At 35.1% G+C, this 19,140-nt stretch overlaps 1 protein-coding gene across 1 annotated transcript; it reads left to right on the forward strand.

The window, feature by feature from the left end:
• The first annotated feature begins 13,560 nt into the window (after nt 1-13,560).
• On the forward strand, nt 13,561-17,112 carry LOC132284617 (NAC domain-containing protein 54-like). The gene is made up of 3 exons (XM_059786735.1): nt 13,561-13,821; nt 13,935-14,212; nt 16,322-17,112. Exons 1-3 carry the CDS (start codon nt 13,665-13,667, stop codon nt 16,607-16,609), a joined length of 723 nt encoding a protein of 240 aa, XP_059642718.1. The 5' UTR covers nt 13,561-13,664; the 3' UTR covers nt 16,610-17,112.
• The last annotated feature ends 2,028 nt before the right edge of the window (nt 17,113-19,140 follow it).

Here is a 19,140-nt window from a genome sequence, read left to right on the forward strand (position 1 = left end):
CATCCACAACCCCAACTCTCTAACAACCCACTCCCTGCCAACCCCAAGCCACCCCACAACCTACAATTTCATGCACAAAGCTCCCCTCACCTCTCTGCCATATTTTCGAGCACTCGAAGCCAAGCTTCGAGTGCTCGCACTTGCTTGAGTTCTCACACAACAAACACCCGAGCCCACTGCCCCATTTTAGAGCACTCGAAGACACACTTCGAGTGCTCAAACCAAGCCCCCTCTCTTTTAAACACAACCTCAACCAACCAACTCCCTCTCACTCGGCTCAACCTCTCCACAACTCATCAACCTCACCTCACAACCCTCTCCCAAATCCACTACACCTCTCTCGGCAACCATGCACACCATCCTCCAAACTCAACCTCTCGGCACCCTTAAGCTCCAACCCAACTATCCAAACCCACCACCTCATGCATGCCTCCATAACCACACCACCACACAAGGACATGCATTCATGCATGCACCACCACTTCCACCCCACATTTCCCACCATGCATGCATGCATGCACCTCTCCATACATGCTTATCCATTTCCTTCCACTCCCCATGCATGCTTACCCACCCATCTATCAATCTCTCATCCATATATTCCATTAACCACAAAATAATGGGCCTTGTGTTCTCCATTGTTGGGTAAGTGTCTACCCTCTTTTTCTTTTACTTTTTGATCCATGGAGGATGGGATTGCTTGTGTGAAGGATTTGTGATTGTTTGGGAGTTGTGTATTGCAATTGCAGGGCCAAATTTTTGGATTTTCTCATCTCTAATCAACCTTTGGCCCTCTTCCTTTCTGTCTTGCACACCACGTGTTTGACGAATTGCCTAAGCCAACTTTATCTCTCTAAATGCACGGCTTTTGGCATTATTATTATTTTTTTTTTTTCCATTTTACACTTATGACTCATGTGTGCCAATTTGTATTTTGTATGGATTTTTACCTTGCAATCACATTCAGGTTAGTATTTTTCTTTCTGTTTTGATTTTTCTTACGAGACCTATGCTTTCACCTGTGTACATTAGTTCTGTTTTGATAGGTCTTCATGTCTAACTTTGGGGGACGCCGTTGCGCACTCACATGGCTGAACATCTACGTCGTCGTCACTCCACTTGGTATTATTGTTCTTTTACCCTCTTTGCGCTTATTTTGATTTACTTGTCTTCTCACATTGAGGACAATGTGACATTCAAGTTTGGGGGTGCATTTATGTATTTTTGGTTTTACATTTTTGCTAAGCAATGATAATGGAATTTGAAACCTGTTGGAGATGAAAGCATATGTTTAAAACTTTGTGTATAGAAGCAGCTGATATTTTTGAAAATAAAGAAAATTTGAGTTGAAATGATCATGTAGATTCAAATTAGTCTGTATAAATGTCTCAATTAAATTCTCGCTGGATTTGACACTCTTTTAAGCTTCACAATGCACAGATGCACATTGGAAACTTAACTGTGAGGCATGCAACTTGATTGACCTTGACCTTGCCCTAGTTAATCTGATTTGATGAACCTAATGGATGAATATCTTTGGCATGATTTAAGTTGTCTAAAAAAAAAAAAAAAAAAAAAAAAAAAAAAAACTGAAAAGGAAAGAAAATAATGACCAGTTGACGTTCGTAGCCTTTCCAACTCGAGCTATTAAGCCCTAGGAGTGTCTCTACACTTAACACCCTAAAGCCATCTGGTTTGGGAGTTGTTGGCCTAACGCTTGCTACAAGGGTTGGTTAGAAAGCTTAAGGGACTTAAACATTGCACGGTCATTCAAAAAATAAACTGGTAATAAACATGGTTCGTTGGAGTTCGTAGCCTTTCCAACTTGAGCTATTAAGCCCTAGGAGTGTCTCTACACTTAACACCCTAAAGCCATCTGGTTTTGGAGTTGTTGGCCTAACGCTTGCTACATAGGTTGGTTAGAAAGCTTAAGGGACTTCAGCATTGCACAACCATTCTATGTTTCACTTATGAGTTACAATAAATTGTCAATAAGCAACAAAAGTTGTCTTGTAAATAAAATCATGCCTTAGGGACCTCATTTAAAGGGGAATTTAATGATTTGAAAACTTGTGCTTTGGAATTGGAAAAGAAAGTAAAAGCCGCATGTTGAGAATCCAATTCACTTTCACTGAAGCTAGAGTTGATTTCTATTCAAGAGATGATAATTGAGTTATTTATATAGACTTTGATGTTGATGCATGTATGTGGAAATGTATTTAGCCAATTTTTGTATCAATGCTTCATATATGCAAGGTAGTCTTTCCAATGACCCCATCTCCAGCTCTTTTTCTATTTCAAGTTATTTTTGAGCAATGTATATATCTTATTTTACCATGGATGGTATTTTTGTAGTAGCAAGCCCATGGTTATCTTTTCATTAAATTTTTCATTGTAGTTTTGCTAAGGGACTAGCAAAATGTAAGTTTGGGGGTGTGATAAGCGCCGAATATTATATATTCAAGCGCCCTAAATTGCATTAGTAAAGTCCGTTGTATGTTAATTTATGTAGATTATCTTCATTTCTATGTTTTTATGCATTTTCAGGTTCATTGGCCAAAATGGAACAAGAATAAGGCCTTGTGGAATCTTGAGCAACAAAAGGTGCCAATGCTGAATTCTGGCAGCAGTAGAACCTGGGCTTTGCTCGCCATTTTGACCTTCCAAACTCGAGAACTGGACTTCCCTCATAACATGAAAGATTTAGAGCTCTGAATCAGCTTTCCAAATCTTTAAACGGTTTGTCATTCGGAGCTCGGAGCAGAGAGTTATGGCCTTGTTACCAGAGGCGCGCAGAACTGCCTGGCAGCAATGAAATTCTGCCTTGATCTTCATTTTCGACCAACCATCCTTGAGAATTGGATCTCCACCAAAACATGAAATATTTAGAGCTCTGAATTAGCTTTCTAAATCTTCAAACAGTTCATCATTCGGAGTTCGGAGTGCAAAGTTATGGCTGTTTAACCAAAGTAGGTCTGGGCGGAGCAAGTGAAGCATGGGCATTTTTACACTAAATTCGAGTGCTCGAGGCCTTGCTTAGAGTGCTCGAATTTTGGGTAGAATGCCCTTCGGAAATGGCTCATTTCAGCCCACTTGCACCTTGGTTTCTTCACTTTTCTTTCCTCTTTAATGAAGTGGTTGGAGATGTTGGTTGGTGACCTTTTGGTGGTAGATAAGGCAAGGAAGGCCACACATATCATTAGCCCATATTCTACAAGATTAGAAGGGAGAGAAGAGAGCAAGGAGATAGAGTTCTTCAAGCTTGAAGAAGGGAGCACGAAAATGGAGGAGGTCTTCAAGCTTCTTCCTTCTTCCATTGCTCCTATGGGTAACTAAATCTTCTCTAGGGAGGTGATGAAGCCCCTCCCTTGTAAGCATGTTCTAGTGTAGATTTTACTTTTGGGATTTCAATGTATTATTGTTGGTGATTTTATGATCTAGAGCATCATATGTGTTGTAATGAATTCTAATGTCTATACATGATTATTTTGAGCTATTCATCTTGTCTTAGATGGTTTCTCTTCTTAATCATATTGCTTGCATTTCCATAGTGACAATGGAAGTTAGATCATAGAATGGTTTTAATGGCATGGAGTTTGAGAACTTCGATAAATCATTGCTTAGGATGCCCTTTGATGGTTTATACTTGATTCTTAACTTTGTGTGCTCTCATCATTCAATTAAGGGCTTGATAATCTTTGGCTTAGGGAGCATGTTGAAGACTACACCCTAGTTTAGGTAGTTCAAGCATGTGAATCTTTGATGGATTATTCTTGTTTTTGATTTAATGAACCTCTTGAGGATAGTATAGCAACCAAGGGTTGTTATGTGTCATGACCATCATTTATGTTGATTTTCCCAATTTAATCTCAATCTAGAATTTGTATAGGGTTGGAGCGGATTCATTTCCCTAGTTTTTCTCTACTTGTATTTCATTTCTTTTTAATTCTTGCAAGTTTCTAATTTATGCAATTTCAATATTCTTAGCTTAAGTGACAAACAACAAAACCTTTATAAACCCTTCATCATTCTAGAAAGATTCTAGACACTAAGGTTGCCGTAAGACTAGCGCAGTCCCAGTGGTTCGACTTACCCGACCAATAGCCCTATTTTACAATGATTCGTGCTATTGCGAAGGTTGATGTATAGTTGATCAACCGATCAATACTCAGGTAGACAAGTATATACCACGTGTTAAGATGACAAACAGGTACCATGTGCTAAGGTAAACAAGCATGTATCATATACTAAAATAGTCAAAGTATGCTTCTAAACAAGTTGCCACATAAGCAAACAGACATGTTTTCAACTTAAAACATGTTATCAAGAAGCATGTAAGTAAATGGTATGACAATACACGTGAATGAAAAATGTAAGGTATGTCGACATACATCGCATACAGTCATACTAACACAAGCACACAAACATGATGTCACACCAAGACATGATACTAACTTAGACCATGTTATCAGGAAGCACATATACACCGAAAGCATGCGTAACACTAATAATAGGCGCCTCACAACATTTAAGCATATTAACATGTTATCATACAAGACATGTTATCAAGATACAAATGACATATCAAAGCAAAACAACATGAGCATGATATGCACCCAAAACTCGTCGTTCAAGGTATTCGAACCCGGATGCTCTGATACCACTTGTGACGGCCCAAGTTTTTCAACTTAGTGCGTCAGTGAAGAACTGAAAGATGACCCGATAACGGATCCAAAGTGTGGAAGCAAAAGACAAAACAACGGTCTTTAGAGATACAACATGGCTCTAAGACACCATTATGACCCTCAACGAGGTCACGGAACCCAAAGGAATCAAATGGGGAAACAACGTTTCAAAAACGAACAACTCCGAGCATGAGAAGTGAGATTGTGCCAAAAACTGACAAACAGAGATAAGACAAAATAGGGAAAAAGACGAAGCAAGGAAAAGGACGAAAGACGCATAGTATCCGAAAAGTGAAAATGCAGAAATGACTCGGTCCACAAAGAAAGTTGTCCATCCACGGAAAAGAGTCTCGGAAACCATTTTTGAGCACTTGAGATGATACTAAGCGACAAGAAATAGAGCTCAGAAAAGAAAATTAAACGAAAAAAATTCATTCGTAAAATTTCAAGAAAAAGGAAAGGAAGGCAAATGACCGGGTTGTTACATTCCATGCATGTTCATTGTAGAAGTGATCTTGAGCAAACTCGACCTTTTCGATGTTTGAAACTGATAGATACCCAGATGGTATTTCAGTAGAAGGTGAGGAAGAATACATGGGAGAAGTTAGTTCATCGCTTAGAGTATGTGACCCTTCTTGTGGTTCCCGGATGTAAATCATTGTTCGAGCTTTCTTGGGAGGTGGAGAAGTAGCAATTCCCTTTCCTTTGGCCTTCCGAGACAATTTTGAAGGCAGCTTGTGCTCAGAAAATTTTGGTTTGAGGCCCCGAAGTTCACTTAGTAATTTTGTTGAACACTTGGAGTGCACTTCAACACTTGTTCTTGAACAAGTTTGATGTGAATCTTCAAAAAACCCAAACAAATTAACAAGAACAGAACACAAGTCTTCAAACTATCAAACCCAAGCTCTTTAATGTCAATCACAAATATCTAGAACAAACTTAACCAAATCCTCTAAGTTTTTATAAAAAACCCAAACTCCTTTTTTAAATTTCAAATTTCTCTTTAAATCTCAATCTTCAATTTTCAATTTTCATCCTTCAATAGATTGATTCAATTTGCAATAGAGAGTATGCAATGATATGATGCAAATTTGAAACTTATATGTTAAGATATATATATATGAGAAATATAGAAAGAGAGAGTGCATATATATAGAGAAGAAGATTGTGTGCAACATTGCCCAACAACATGCCAAAACGGGTTTCTTAAAGCCCTTTTCCTGCTACCAGGAACCGGTAGCCAATATGGGAACCGGTTCCCACAAGGCAGTGAGCTTTTGAAAGCGAGGACCAGTTTTGAACCCGTACCAAACTTGTGGTACTGGTAGGCAAACACTAGTAAACATTGGCCTTGCTATAAAGCATCATGAACCGGTAGGGGGTTCCTTGAACCGTTAGGAACATGACAGTAGACATTTTGAAGACTTGAAATTTTTCCAGAAAAAAAATTTCTATCGGACTTTTTGAATCATTCAATGATCAAACCAAAAAAAAAAAAAATCTACAAACTAAAATCAAAAATCTTTTTGAATTTTTATAGTTTATCCATTTTTAAAAATTTTTTTATAAACAAAATTAAGAACAAAAACATTGAGCAGTCAACCAAAGTCTTTCAAGTCCACACATGATCCAAATTTTCAGAAAATATCAAAGGTATCTATGAATGAAAATCTTAACTCCACAGTATATTCAATCAATTTCAATTCTCCTGAAATAATCACAAGATGAATTTTAACTTGCAATATTTAATAAAATATTTAGAAATCAATCTAGCAAGTTCAAGTGTGTGTGTGCAATCCATTTCATCAATTTTCAATCAACTATCAATAAATCATTGTCCAAACAATATTGATCGAAAAGCATCAAGATAAAATTGTCTTTGAGCAATTTTTCTAAGTAAGGTGACTTTCACTCTAAAGAGCAGACAACAATTCCCCAATTCAACTTGTCTCCACCCTTTTTTTATTTTTTTATTTTTTTTATTTTATTCATTTAGATCCACTTCAAAGTCTAATGATAGCTTTCAAACACATCTCAATAGGTAGCCTTTTCCAAAACAAAGAATTCACCATTTTCCAAATTTTTCTTTTCTTTTTATGCTGAATATTTTATTCATTTTTTTTAAGCTCATATTTTATTTTATTTTTCCAAACAATAAGCTTTATAGCTTTTATGATCAATATATCCTAGTCAACAATTCAAAGATTTTCAATCAAATTTTTCTAGATTTGGACTAGTGCACAAAAGGTTATGAACTTAAGAGATTCAAATCTAAAAATCTCTTAATTAATGCAAATCAACTTTTATTGTATAGATTACAAACCAAGAATCTATTTTTAATAAACAATCATGTGTCCAAATTTGCATTCAACGATAGATCATTAATTCAATGGAAGAATTTTCTCAAATATATTATAAAGACTATGATCAGAAACTCAAACTTAAACCAAAACCCTAGCAAGTGATCCAATGGCAACAAAATTTTCTTTTAAACACAAGCCATGATCACTGAATTTCATATGACTTAGTTTAAAGGTGAAGTCGTTGTGGAAACTGTTCCATAGACTCAACAGGCACATAATTGATCAAATCAGACTTTTTGATCCACACAGTTCTTACTCTCACTTCCTGAAATTCTCTATCTTTCTTTACCTTTTTCTTAGGCAAATTTTCAGCTCTAGAAATCTTAGGTGTTACAACATTCTTTTACTTCCTAGAACGCACCTTTTTCTTAGCATGAGAATTTTGAGAATGAATTTTAGAAAAGTCTTTCTTTTTCCTATGACCGTATGAGTTATACTTATATCTATTATTTCTATAAAAAGTGCAATACAACAATTTAGGCACATAAGATATATCAGAATGTGATGCATCAGGCAAACATAAATCAGGCATATGATAATCAGCAGGTTTGACAAAAGTTGTTTTACCTTAACTACAAGATGTACCTTTAACAAATCCCAACCCAGTTTTATCATTCACATCCTTACCCATGCTGATAATCTTATTCAAACTGTTTTGACTCAAATTGAATCCTTTCAGTTTATCTTGTTCAGATTTCAATTCAATTTCAAAATAATCATTTTTCAAAGCAAGACATTCCTTTAATGAGTTAGCAATACTTACCTTATCCTCAAGAATGATGATCGTCTTCTCAAGCTCAGTGATGACAGAATTGTTTTCAAAAGCTTTCCTTTTGCCTTCATCAATCTGTTTCTTTATATCTTTATTTTCTTATTTTGCTTGGATAAGCTCATTTGCTAGCTTATTGATTACCTGTTTGACTTCCATGGTTTCTTTGACCATCTTCTTCAATCTTTCATCGTCCTTTTCAGCCTCTTGCACCTGTTCATTATGAACTTCATTATCTAAAATATCAGAGTCATATAAAGTAATGACACGAGGACCTCTTTCAAGAAAAGCGACATAAGAAAAATCATTAGTATCATCATGAGGAGAATCATTATCCCTTAAAGCAGAATTTTCAGTCATAGAAACTTTTATTGCTTTTCTTTTATTCCTATCCTTTTGTTCTTTCCTAGGACTAGGACAAACATTGGACGCGTGACCTTTGCCACCATAATTACAGCGAGTGAATTCAGTTTCTTTTGAATCTTCTACTTTCTTTTCATGATGTTAAAATTTTGAGGATTAGCCATATTGCTATTCATTCTCCTCTGTTGTCTTTGTAAGATCTGAGTGAATTGCCTTGACAGAAAAGTAAAATCATCATTAGAGTTATCATCCACAGAATTCTCAACCAGTGTTGCTTTTAAAGCAAGATTTTTCTCATTCTGATTTAAATTAATGTTCTGCATCTCAAAGGTTTTCAATGAACCTACTACCTCGTCAACTTTATAGGAAGTTAAATCCCAATGTTCAGTGATGGTTTCAACTCTAATCTAAAATCTTTTTGGTAAAGACCTTAAGATTTTTTCACAGATTTTCTTATCACTAACCCTTTTTCCTAAGAGATGCAGTTCAGAAATTATTTCAAGAAAATTAGAATAAAAATCAGAAAAAGATTCATCTTCTTTCATCAGGATGTTCCCAAAGTTATGAGAAAGCATCTGAAATTTGGATAACTTCACTTTTGAAGTTCCTTCATGAGTAACCTACAAAATATCCCAAGCTTCTTTAGCAGTTTTACAATCAGAAATTCTAGCATATTCAGATGGAATAACAGAATTAATAATTGCATATAAAGTTTTGTTATTAGCATCATTACGCTCAGTTTCCATAGCAGTAAAAGCAAAAACATCTTTTAACTCTTTAACTTCTTTACCATCCACAATTTTATCTACTGTAGGTGGTGTATAGCCAGATTCTACTATTGCCCAAGTTTTACCAACATAATTTTGCAAACAAGCTTTCATCTTTGATTTCCAAAAATTATAATTATCTCCTTCTAACAAAGGACCATGTTGATAAGAATTGCCTTCTTTCAATGCATAAGACATGATTAAAAACCAATTTTTGTTAAATCAAAAACAAAACTTTCCAACAAGGATCAACTCAATGTATAGAGATTAGCTCTGATACCAATTTGTAAGTTAAACGCAGCTGAATGTTTTAGAAAGTTTTGATTATTTAAAACAGATCTGTGTCTTTTCCAACTTTACTTATTTTAGCAATTAAACAATTGATCACATGCAGATAAAATAAAGCAAAGTATAAAGTTAGATATGACACCAGGATTTTTAGTGAGGAAACCCCAGTTGATAAAATACGTCAACTGTTTGCATGGGAAAAACCTCGTGGACTGTGCAGTCCAAAGTAAACCGATCCACTATGCTTGAAACAAAGTACACTGAACTTTGACTCTGGCTCACACCCTATCGTTCTACCAAACACCAATTGCTGATAATCCTCTAGCTTTGCGACTCCCCGTCCAACAGCAACTTGACCTCAGGCTTATGCTTGATATTTGTAGAAAAGTAGCAGGTAGATTAAACAACACTCCTTGAATTCTCCAACCCTTTCAAAGTGTGATTGCTTTTACTTCTGTTCTTCAATTGTCTAAATTCGATGTAGAAGTAGATCTGCTTTTGTCTGATCGATGTAGATGCAACTATATGATTACGATCATGATTTGAACACCACAACTCTAAAATCACTATGTGAATCTGTGTGTGTGTTCTTGAAAGACAAACAGAAAATTCTCTAAGAATTTCTGAAACAAACAATCTTTCTAAGGTTTTTAAGAATGATAATTTGATAGTGCAAAAGTAGTGAATAAACCTATATGTATGATAAGGTTTGTATAGAGGTCTGCAAAGACCTATTCATTCTGAAAATAAAAGAAATTTCGTGCATAGGACTTGGAAGGAAAGTTGGATAAAAAAAGAATCAAATAGAATAAGAAAACTGAAAACCTGTTGCTGTTAGGACTTCTGGAACTGGTTCCCCAATCTTGGTACTGGTTCCCAAAGGACAAAATGGAGTTCTCGAATCCCAACTTCTGGAACCGGTTCCCAAATTCAGGTATCGATTCTCACTTGACAGAATCTAATTTGAACTAGGATTTTTTGTTTTTGGAAACTTTGGAAAATGTACCATATAGGTATTTGTGTCCTAAGTGGGAAACAATGTCCTGATATGTTATTTTATCATTTTCATTGATCAATAGTACTTTTCTCTTCTGAACAACTTTTTAATTCCGCAGTTGATGTCGATTCTGATATGGTAACTGAAATTACAACTCGACTAGGACTTGTTTTGTTATCGAAATATGCCAATTAAAAAAATATATCTCACAATCTTCCCCTTTGGCAATTTTGTGACAAAATCCTAAAAACAATTTATAATCTACCCAAAGCAGGAAAGCAAATTATAAATGTTTAAGGAAACAAGGAATTTTGTATCTCTGTTATGTTCAGCGCTTGGACAACATCTAACCTAAATTCCTACATATGGATCAAGTAAAACTACCAGTGAAAGTTTAATAAAACAAGTTAAAAACTTCCCCTGAATAAATTATTCAAATTTTTCCAAATTTTTTAGTTATGCTCCCCCTTAAAGTAATCATTGTTCTTCCCCTTTTTGGAACAAAAATTGATAAAGCAGAAAAAACAGTAATCAGTTTATTACATGTTAGCAGTAAAAAATAATAATAAAAAAAAATATCAAGTCATGACTATGTAAAAACTGAACAAAATGTGATGCATGTATGATATGAACGTAAAATCAATCATCAATATCTCCAGCAAACGGAACAATAGTAGTCAAAATGTCCTCATCACCACCATCAGTGTCACTACTATTATTATCCTCATCATCCTCTGCATCATTATCTGTCGCATTATCCTCATCTCTCTCGGCCTCTGGAACAAGTGACGGATCTAGAGAAGCTGGTCTGTTGACGTCCTCAGAAGTACTTCCCGTCTTCTGCTCTTTAAGAAATCTAACCTCTTCCTGTAGATCAAGAATAACATCCATCATGGCCTTCTGATTCTGAAGAATCAGTGAGTAAAGCAGATTAGCATCCTTTATGGTGAAATTCTATTTGGACGAAAAAATTTAAGTGCATGGTCTATTTCCCTTCTTGTTCATGCATACGAGAAGACATCAGTTGTCAATTTCTTAAGAGTGCATGGTCTATGTCCCTTCTTGTTTGATTTTGTCCTGCTATGGACGTTGTCATTTTTGGGTTCGTTTCTCCGTATAGGAGTTGTATGTGCCAGTGGATGAACGGACTTCCATAGAGTCGATCCCATCTTTGTTGTGAGTCTATGGTGAGGATTTGGTTGGGATTGGTGGACTTTGTTAGGGAAAATTAACTCCCTCCAACCCACTCAACGGTCGGCGGTTGTTAAGAGTTAAATCTCTCCTTCATCACACATAGCGGAAGCATCATCACATCACATCAACACAAGCTTATATGGAGATAACAATCACACATATTCATGCGCAACACAATATTTTACATGGTTCACCCAACTTTAGGGTTACGTCCATGGGAGAGAGATTTCATTATTATAAATTTAGAAAGAGAATATACAACCACATGTCAAAACCCCACTCACTCACTCATCATCTCTTATGAGGCTACATGTATATACTTAGGAATTACATATACGCTCCCCTCTCCTCACAATACTCACCCTTAAACCCCATACATCTTTTATCTCTTCTCTCTCTCTCTCTTGAAACCTCTCACACCTAATTCTATTTATAAAGTCTTCAAATCCAATTCCTTGTTGAACAAGTATTCCTCAACTTGCCTATAATGAGTTACCATAATGATAAAAACTCTAAAATAGAAACATAATGGGATACAATTTCTTCCACAAATTTTACCCTTCCAAAACGAAAAAGGAAACTAATTTTCTACACATAAATTTTGAGCCGCAAACCCAAAAATGTCCACCTTGGCTCAAAATTCAATCTTTACGCACTTCTCCATGGCTCCACCTCGAACAAGGATCTTTTCATAGCTCCACCTCAATTAAAGATTTCTCCACCTTAAATAAAGCACTATGATGAATTTGAGAAACACTATAACAATCTCCACCTTTTCTCAAATTCATCATTCTTTTTTTTTTTTCTTCCATCTTTTTTATCCATCCTATTGGTGTTCAATTGCTCATGCATGGCAACTCACCAATATTCAACTCATCTTTATCAATTGATTTTCTGGATTAAAACAACAAACCTCTCATCTTCACTCTTCATATTTCCCTTTGCTCTTTATCAGGCTTAGAGCTAACCCCTTCTTTCTTCACACCCCTTGTCCCATCTTGAGAACTAGCACTCACTCTTGGCTTGACCCCAAAACTTGTTCCTCGTGGGCTTCACCTCTATCACCTTCTTCATACCTTCGTGTCATCATCAACTCTGATTGAATCTCCATAGCATTTCATGATCATCCTCTACTCGAACAAATTTTGCACCAATTTTTTGCACTAATCTTCAAGACCATTCACAGGCTCTAACCCACCATCAGCTCTGATACCAATTGTTGGGAAAAAATAACTCCCTCTAACCCACTCAACGGTCGACTGTTGTTGAGAGTTAAATCCCTCATTTATCACACACAGCAGAAGTATCATCACATCATATCAACACAATTATATATGGAAATAAAAATCACATCCATTCACGTACAACACAATATTTTACATGATTCACCCAACTCTATCTAGGGTTACGTCCATGGGAGAGAGAGATTTCACTATTATGAATCAAGAAATAGAATATACAACCACATGTCAAAATCCCACTCACTCACTCATCATCTCTTATAAGGCTATATGTATACACTCGGGAATTACATATACTCTCCCCTCTTCTCACAACACTCACCCTTAAACCCATTACATCTTTTCTCTCTTCTCTCTCTCTCTCTAAACCTCTCACACCGATCTCTATTTATAGAGTCTTTAAACCTAATTCCTTATTGAACAAGTATTACTGAACTTGCCTACAATGAGTTAGCATAATGATTAAAACTCTAAAATAAAAACATAATGGAATACAATTTTCTCCGCAGCCTTCCAAAACGAAAAAGGAAACTAATTTTCTGTACATAAATTTTGAGCCGCAAACCCAACAACATACTTACCCCCGTGGAGGGTGGTAAAGTCCTTAGTTTTGGTGACGCTTATTCTGAATTTGGAATCATTTGAGTTTAGAGCGTGAACTACTTATGCCTTGCATGTTGGGGAAATTAGTTCCCTCCGGATTTGTTTTTCCCCCTGGTTACGTAATAACCTTGGATGTAGCAATTAAGTAGAAATTAAACCAGGGCTTGCATGAAACGTTTGTCTAGAATCTACAAAAGAGAAAGTGAAAAATGACTGGAGATAAGTGACTTTGAGTCCTTTTATATATACTATATTTTCAATAATAGTAGCTAGCTAACCGATGATGACAAGGCAACATAATTAAAAGGCTGATCACAAGGAAGAAAAGGAGAGGACTGGTGGTGCCTTCAGGTAGAGCTAGCTAGCAGCTGTTTAACATTCGGAAAATTAATTAATGGCTCCAGTAGGATTGCCTCCAGGTTTTCGATTTCATCCCACCGACGAAGAGCTCGTTAATTATTACCTCAAGAGGAAAATTCATGGACAACAGATTGAACTCGACATCATTCCTGAGGTTGACCTCTACAAGTGTGAGCCGTGGGAGTTAGCAGGTAGTGTGGGGTGTGTGTGTGTGTGTATATATATATATGTTAATTAAGCTAATTATGGTATTAATTACTTTGTTTTTGTTGTATTAATGGTGTTATACATTTATTGCATGTAGAGAAATCATTTTTGCCGAGTAGGGATCCGGAGTGGTATTTTTTTGGACCCCGGGATCGGAAGTACCCGAACGGATTCAGGACGAACAGAGCGACGAGAGCAGGGTACTGGAAGTCTACAGGGAAGGATCGAAAGGTTACATGCCAGAATCGAGCCATTGGAATGAAGAAGACACTGGTTTACTACAGAGGGCGGGCTCCTCAGGGAATTAGGACTGACTGGGTAATGCATGAATATCGCCTTGATGACAAGGAAACCGAGGACACAACTGGAATGCAGGTATCCCTATATAAATATATACTTCATAACTTCATCATATAGATAGATATATATAAATGTGATATATTTTGCATTTAAGCATTAATTGAGATTGGACTTATAGAACAAACTAAACATATATAGAATTAATTTAGAACATGGGCTTACAAAATGTCTAGACTACTACATAGTAACTGAATCTGGACTTCCACAACTCAAAATTACCGGATTAGATCGCTGGTTGTTTATAGGACGTCTAAGAATTTACCTTATACTTTTCTTTAGGTTTTTATCTTATACATACTCTTTCTTCCTCTTCTTCTTCTTCTTCTTCCCTTTTTTTTATTTTTATTTTTAATTTTTTTTAATTGTTTGGCCTGTGATTCTACCTTATACTTTTTTATATATCCCCTCTTTTACAGTCAAGAGAAAAGAAATTCATAGCTGATGGAAGCTTTAACATATATATATATACACACACTATATATATATAAAGTAGTGCTGACATATTCGTTACTTGCAGTATTAGACTGAGAGATCTTCACGTACAAAAGCTTTGGCTTCACTTTGCATGAGAATTTCCCCCTAATCAGCCAAAAGTACTATTCCCCTGATGATTGAATGGATCTCTAGCTTCTTCGCAACCAATCATCTGTGTGTATATATACAATAATATATATGCATATTGATCATACTCTGATTAGACTCTACAAATAAAGAAATCCCTTAGATCTAAATATTCAAGCCTAAAAGCAGTCACTTCACTTTCATGTTGTGAGGAGGTGTCGGTCACTTTTCACTTTATTCCCAAACACCACAATAAACCAATGGCAATCATAATAAGTAAGAATGCTCTTGCCACATTATATATGTGTGTGTGTGTCAGTTTCATATGGGTATATCTTTACATTGTAGAAACAAACAAAAACAGAAGGCTTTCAGAAAAGGGTAATCTCACTTGCAACCAACATGCACTCCACTTTCTTTTATTTATTTATTTTTATTTTTTTTTTCAGTTTCATATGGGTATATCTTTACATTGTAGAAACAAACAAAAACAGAAGGCTTTTAGAAAAGGGAAATCTCACTTGCAATCAACATGCACTCCACTTTTCTTTTTATTTTTATTTTTTGAAAAAAAAATAAAAAACAAAATTGTCACTTAAACACACACTTAAACTCCAGAATCTATATTACATGGACTCGGGTATGAGTGTCGAACATGGGTATGTATCCACGTGTTGGACACGAGTATGTATCCATGTGTCGAATGTGTCAAATTTCCAAATAGAAGGATACAAAGACACTGTTAAATATTCATTTTATTAATTATTTTATTTTATTTTCTAGAGTAAAGTAATATTTTTATCTAATATAATGTTCAATATAGGTATTTAACTCTTTTTAAAATAACAATATAATGTAATTAAATGATTAGATATGTCTTTTAAGTATATATCTAACCAAAAGTGTCAGATACATATCCTCTATCCATATACGAGGAATATGTGTTTAACACGGGTACTTCACTACTTTCGAAGAGTCCATATAATAAGTCCGGAATTGTTCCAAATAATACTCCTAGCTCTATTTTTTGGGGGTATCATTACCATATATTTTATTAAATATTTCAGGTGGAGTTGAAATGGAGAAAACAAATTCTATTGGAAATTCTTTGTCACCAATAATTTTAGTATGTTTAAGAAATTTTTTATTGCACGATTACATTTTTTTTTTTATTTTTTATAATGAAAATAAAATGACATGCATGTCGATGCCCAAAGGAGAGAAACATGAGAAATGAAGTGTGAGGAGAAACCTCCTTGTTACAGTGTCATTTTGTACTTGGACCTCGTTTCAAAAAAATAATTTATTTTTCTTTCCATTTTCATTTAATTTTTTATTGTTATATATTAAAAAAGATAACTAATCCAATCATGTCAAGACAAATCAGCATCGCAAGACAAGTACTGTTGTGATATTATTGACTAGCTTCAACTTTATTCTCTCTCCCCAAAAGAAAACAAATCATAGTATGCTTGTGTTTTCATATAGGTGAAGATATGAATTCACTAGAAGCATTCATGCACCACTTGAGATATATTACATATATATAATGTTGATTTGCAGGATACATACGCATTGTGTCGCGTGTTCAAGAAAAATGGAGCCTGTAGCTCTGAAATGGAAGAACAAGGGCAATGTAGTTTAACATTAATGGAGAATTCATCACAAAGTGCCATCAACGATCGATACGAGAACATGTCACCAGATGTTCCGGTAGCATCATCCTCACTTATGGAAGAAGACGATAAAGATGATTCTTGGATGCAGTTCATCACAGATGATGCTTGGTATTGTTCATCCAATGCTTCCTTGGGTAGCGAAGAGGTCTCACAACCCTCATTTACAAGTTAAAGTGTAACTAGCTAGTTGGAGAGTGGATTACGAATAATATGATTGGAATATATATTTATATTTATTTTTTTATAAAATAATATGCGCTGTTTTAAAATTAAGATGGTAAATCTTTTTTTGGTTCGTATGGCTGTGGTTTCTGTAGAGCCAATTTAACATGTTTCGGTCTTCTTTATTGAGGCTATAGGGTGTTATTTGTGGAATAAAGGGCATATATATATATATATAATGTATATATTTTTTTTTCTTTATTTTTTATTTTTTATTTTTTATTTTTTATTTTTTTGTGCGTGTGTGTCCTCTCTCAAGCTATTTTGCATGCATTTTTTTGGATCAATGTATTAGTTGCACTATGCGGAATGGATGTGGAAGTTTGTATTAAAAATAGCCTAAAAGGGGTAAATAAGTTTTACTTATTCCTTTATCCAATTTTTACTTTTTTTAATTTTGCCGAAATAAAACTAAAATCAAACTCACAAAGCAAAAATAAAGTGCAAATAAAGTAAATAAAGTTTGAGAGATGACATCCGAATTTTTAGCGAGGAAATCCCGATTAGTGAAAATCAACCAATCGTTATGGGAATAACTTTGGACACTCTGCCGTCTCGAGTAAAAATGATCCACTATATTTGAAACAAAGTATAACCTACTTTGACTCAGGCTTACACCCCTTCACTCTACCAATTAAGACTCAACTCACTGAACACCCCTGGTTTAAATAAGGATTATTAGTAGATCAACAACACTCCGTGAATGCCTTGACCCCTTCAAAGTGTGATCGAACTCATTTTCTTCAATTCTCAATCTGATGAAGAATAATTAAAATACTGTTTCTCGTAATCTCTAAACCCTTCAATTATGCTCCAATTAATTCCCATTAAATAGAGAATATCACCCTAAATTACTCCTGTGTTTATGAGTATGCTCTCAAAAATAAAATCAGAAAAATCAAATTGATTTTTTGAATAAAAAATATCTCTCAAACATTTCTCTCAATTAGAAAAATATAAATTTTTAAACCCTAAAAAATTTGGAGAGAAATAGAGTTTATATAGACTTAGAGAGTCCTTACAATAGGTAAAAATAGTTTTCAAAATCGTGTAAAGACTGCCCTACAAGTTTGGGTAAAAACACAAAACTAAAAAGTTACCAAAAATTGATTTTTCGCACATTTAGGCAAATGCAACTAGTTGAAAGTGTACCGGGTTGGATTTGAAGTACAACCGGTTGAAAAAATTCAAAGAGCCAATTTTTGCTCAGAAAATGCAACCGGTTCTAAAGTGAAGTGCAATTGGTTGGACTTTGCTGATAGCTATTAATTTCCAACCTAAGCTCTCATACCTAATTTTAAAGATACTCACAAGTGTTCTTCACTCACATACCTATTCTAAATGATGTTCTCATCAGATCAAAGTATGCTTGCACGTTATAACACTTATAGTTCTGCTTCCACCAACGAGACTAAAAAATAAATAGAAAATTACAACTCGATTGAACATGATTTGACACCGAAAATTTCAATTACAAAATTTACATCTCACACAATTTTGTAATTGAAATTTTCGGTGTGGTCACGTTTGGTTCCGATTCTAACTCAGACTCCAATCTCACCACTAATCAATTACTGAAAAGATTGAAGGTCGCTTCAATCAACAGTTCAATATGTTTGATACCAACTAATATCTCATTACTTATGGTGCCACTTCTATTTCTTTGCATTGATTATCTCTAGTGTTGACCTTGAATCTAAGGCTTTTGATGATCATAATTCATTAATGATGTTCTATGCGTACTACTGTCTACCTTGAGTAAAATTATAGATCTAAGCTATCATCAAGTTAAGACATTACACAGAAAAGAAAAATGAAGAAGCATTATGAAGGCATGAGAAAAAGTCAAAAGAGTGAAGACTCAAAGATAAGTCATCAACATCTCATCAAATGGGATTAGCTAGGATGGTGAGCGTTTTAGGAAACCTTGTTAAAGCATGTATGAACATCTTGAAGCTCACACTCTCAAAATAATGCATAGAGATTCATTCATTAAGGTTAAGGATCATTAGACTAGGTTTAAACATCATCAAAACATGCTCCCGGAATTTAAGTTCCATTTTGGTCGACTGAAATGGAAGGATAATTTAAACCGGTCGACCAGTTCTATCAATGAGTCTGAATCATAGCTTCTATGGTATTTCGGTTTACTGAAATATAGGACTAACTCAGTTTGGTTTACCGAACTAAGAAAATGAAAAGTTTCTCAAAAAGTTTCAGACGACCAAAACTAAGGAGCCAAATGAATCGGCTCGTCCGATTCTCACAGAATGTTTTAGAACAAAGGACGAAAGAGTTTCGGTCGACCGAAACAAAAGAAAGAATCCTTTGGTCTATCGAAATAAGTATAATGGCCAACCTTAAATAGTTTCGGTCGACCGAACCTCAAGAGTGTTTTATTTCGGACAACCGAGCCAGCGAGAATTTTAATTTTGAACGGCCATTTTTCCTCAAAGTGTGTGTCCAACAGCTTGAATACAT

This window comes from Cornus florida, unplaced genomic scaffold, assembly GCF_030987335.1.
Source record: "Cornus florida cultivar Cherokee Brave unplaced genomic scaffold, ASM3098733v1 CherokeeBrave_3.0.0_Hap2_Chr11, whole genome shotgun sequence".
Classification (NCBI taxonomy): domain Eukaryota; kingdom Viridiplantae; phylum Streptophyta; class Magnoliopsida; order Cornales; family Cornaceae; genus Cornus; species Cornus florida.

Coding starts and splice junctions, on each gene's coding strand:
- LOC132284617 (XM_059786735.1), top strand. CDS start 13,665: ATGGCTCCAGTAGGATTGCCTCCAGGTTTTCGATTTCATCCCACCGAC. Junction 13,822..13,934: donor TGAGCCGTGGGAGTTAGCAG/GTAGTGTGGGGT, acceptor TATTGCATGTAG/AGAAATCATTTTTGCCGAGT. Junction 14,213..16,321: donor AGGACACAACTGGAATGCAG/GTATCCCTATAT, acceptor GTTGATTTGCAG/GATACATACGCATTGTGTCG.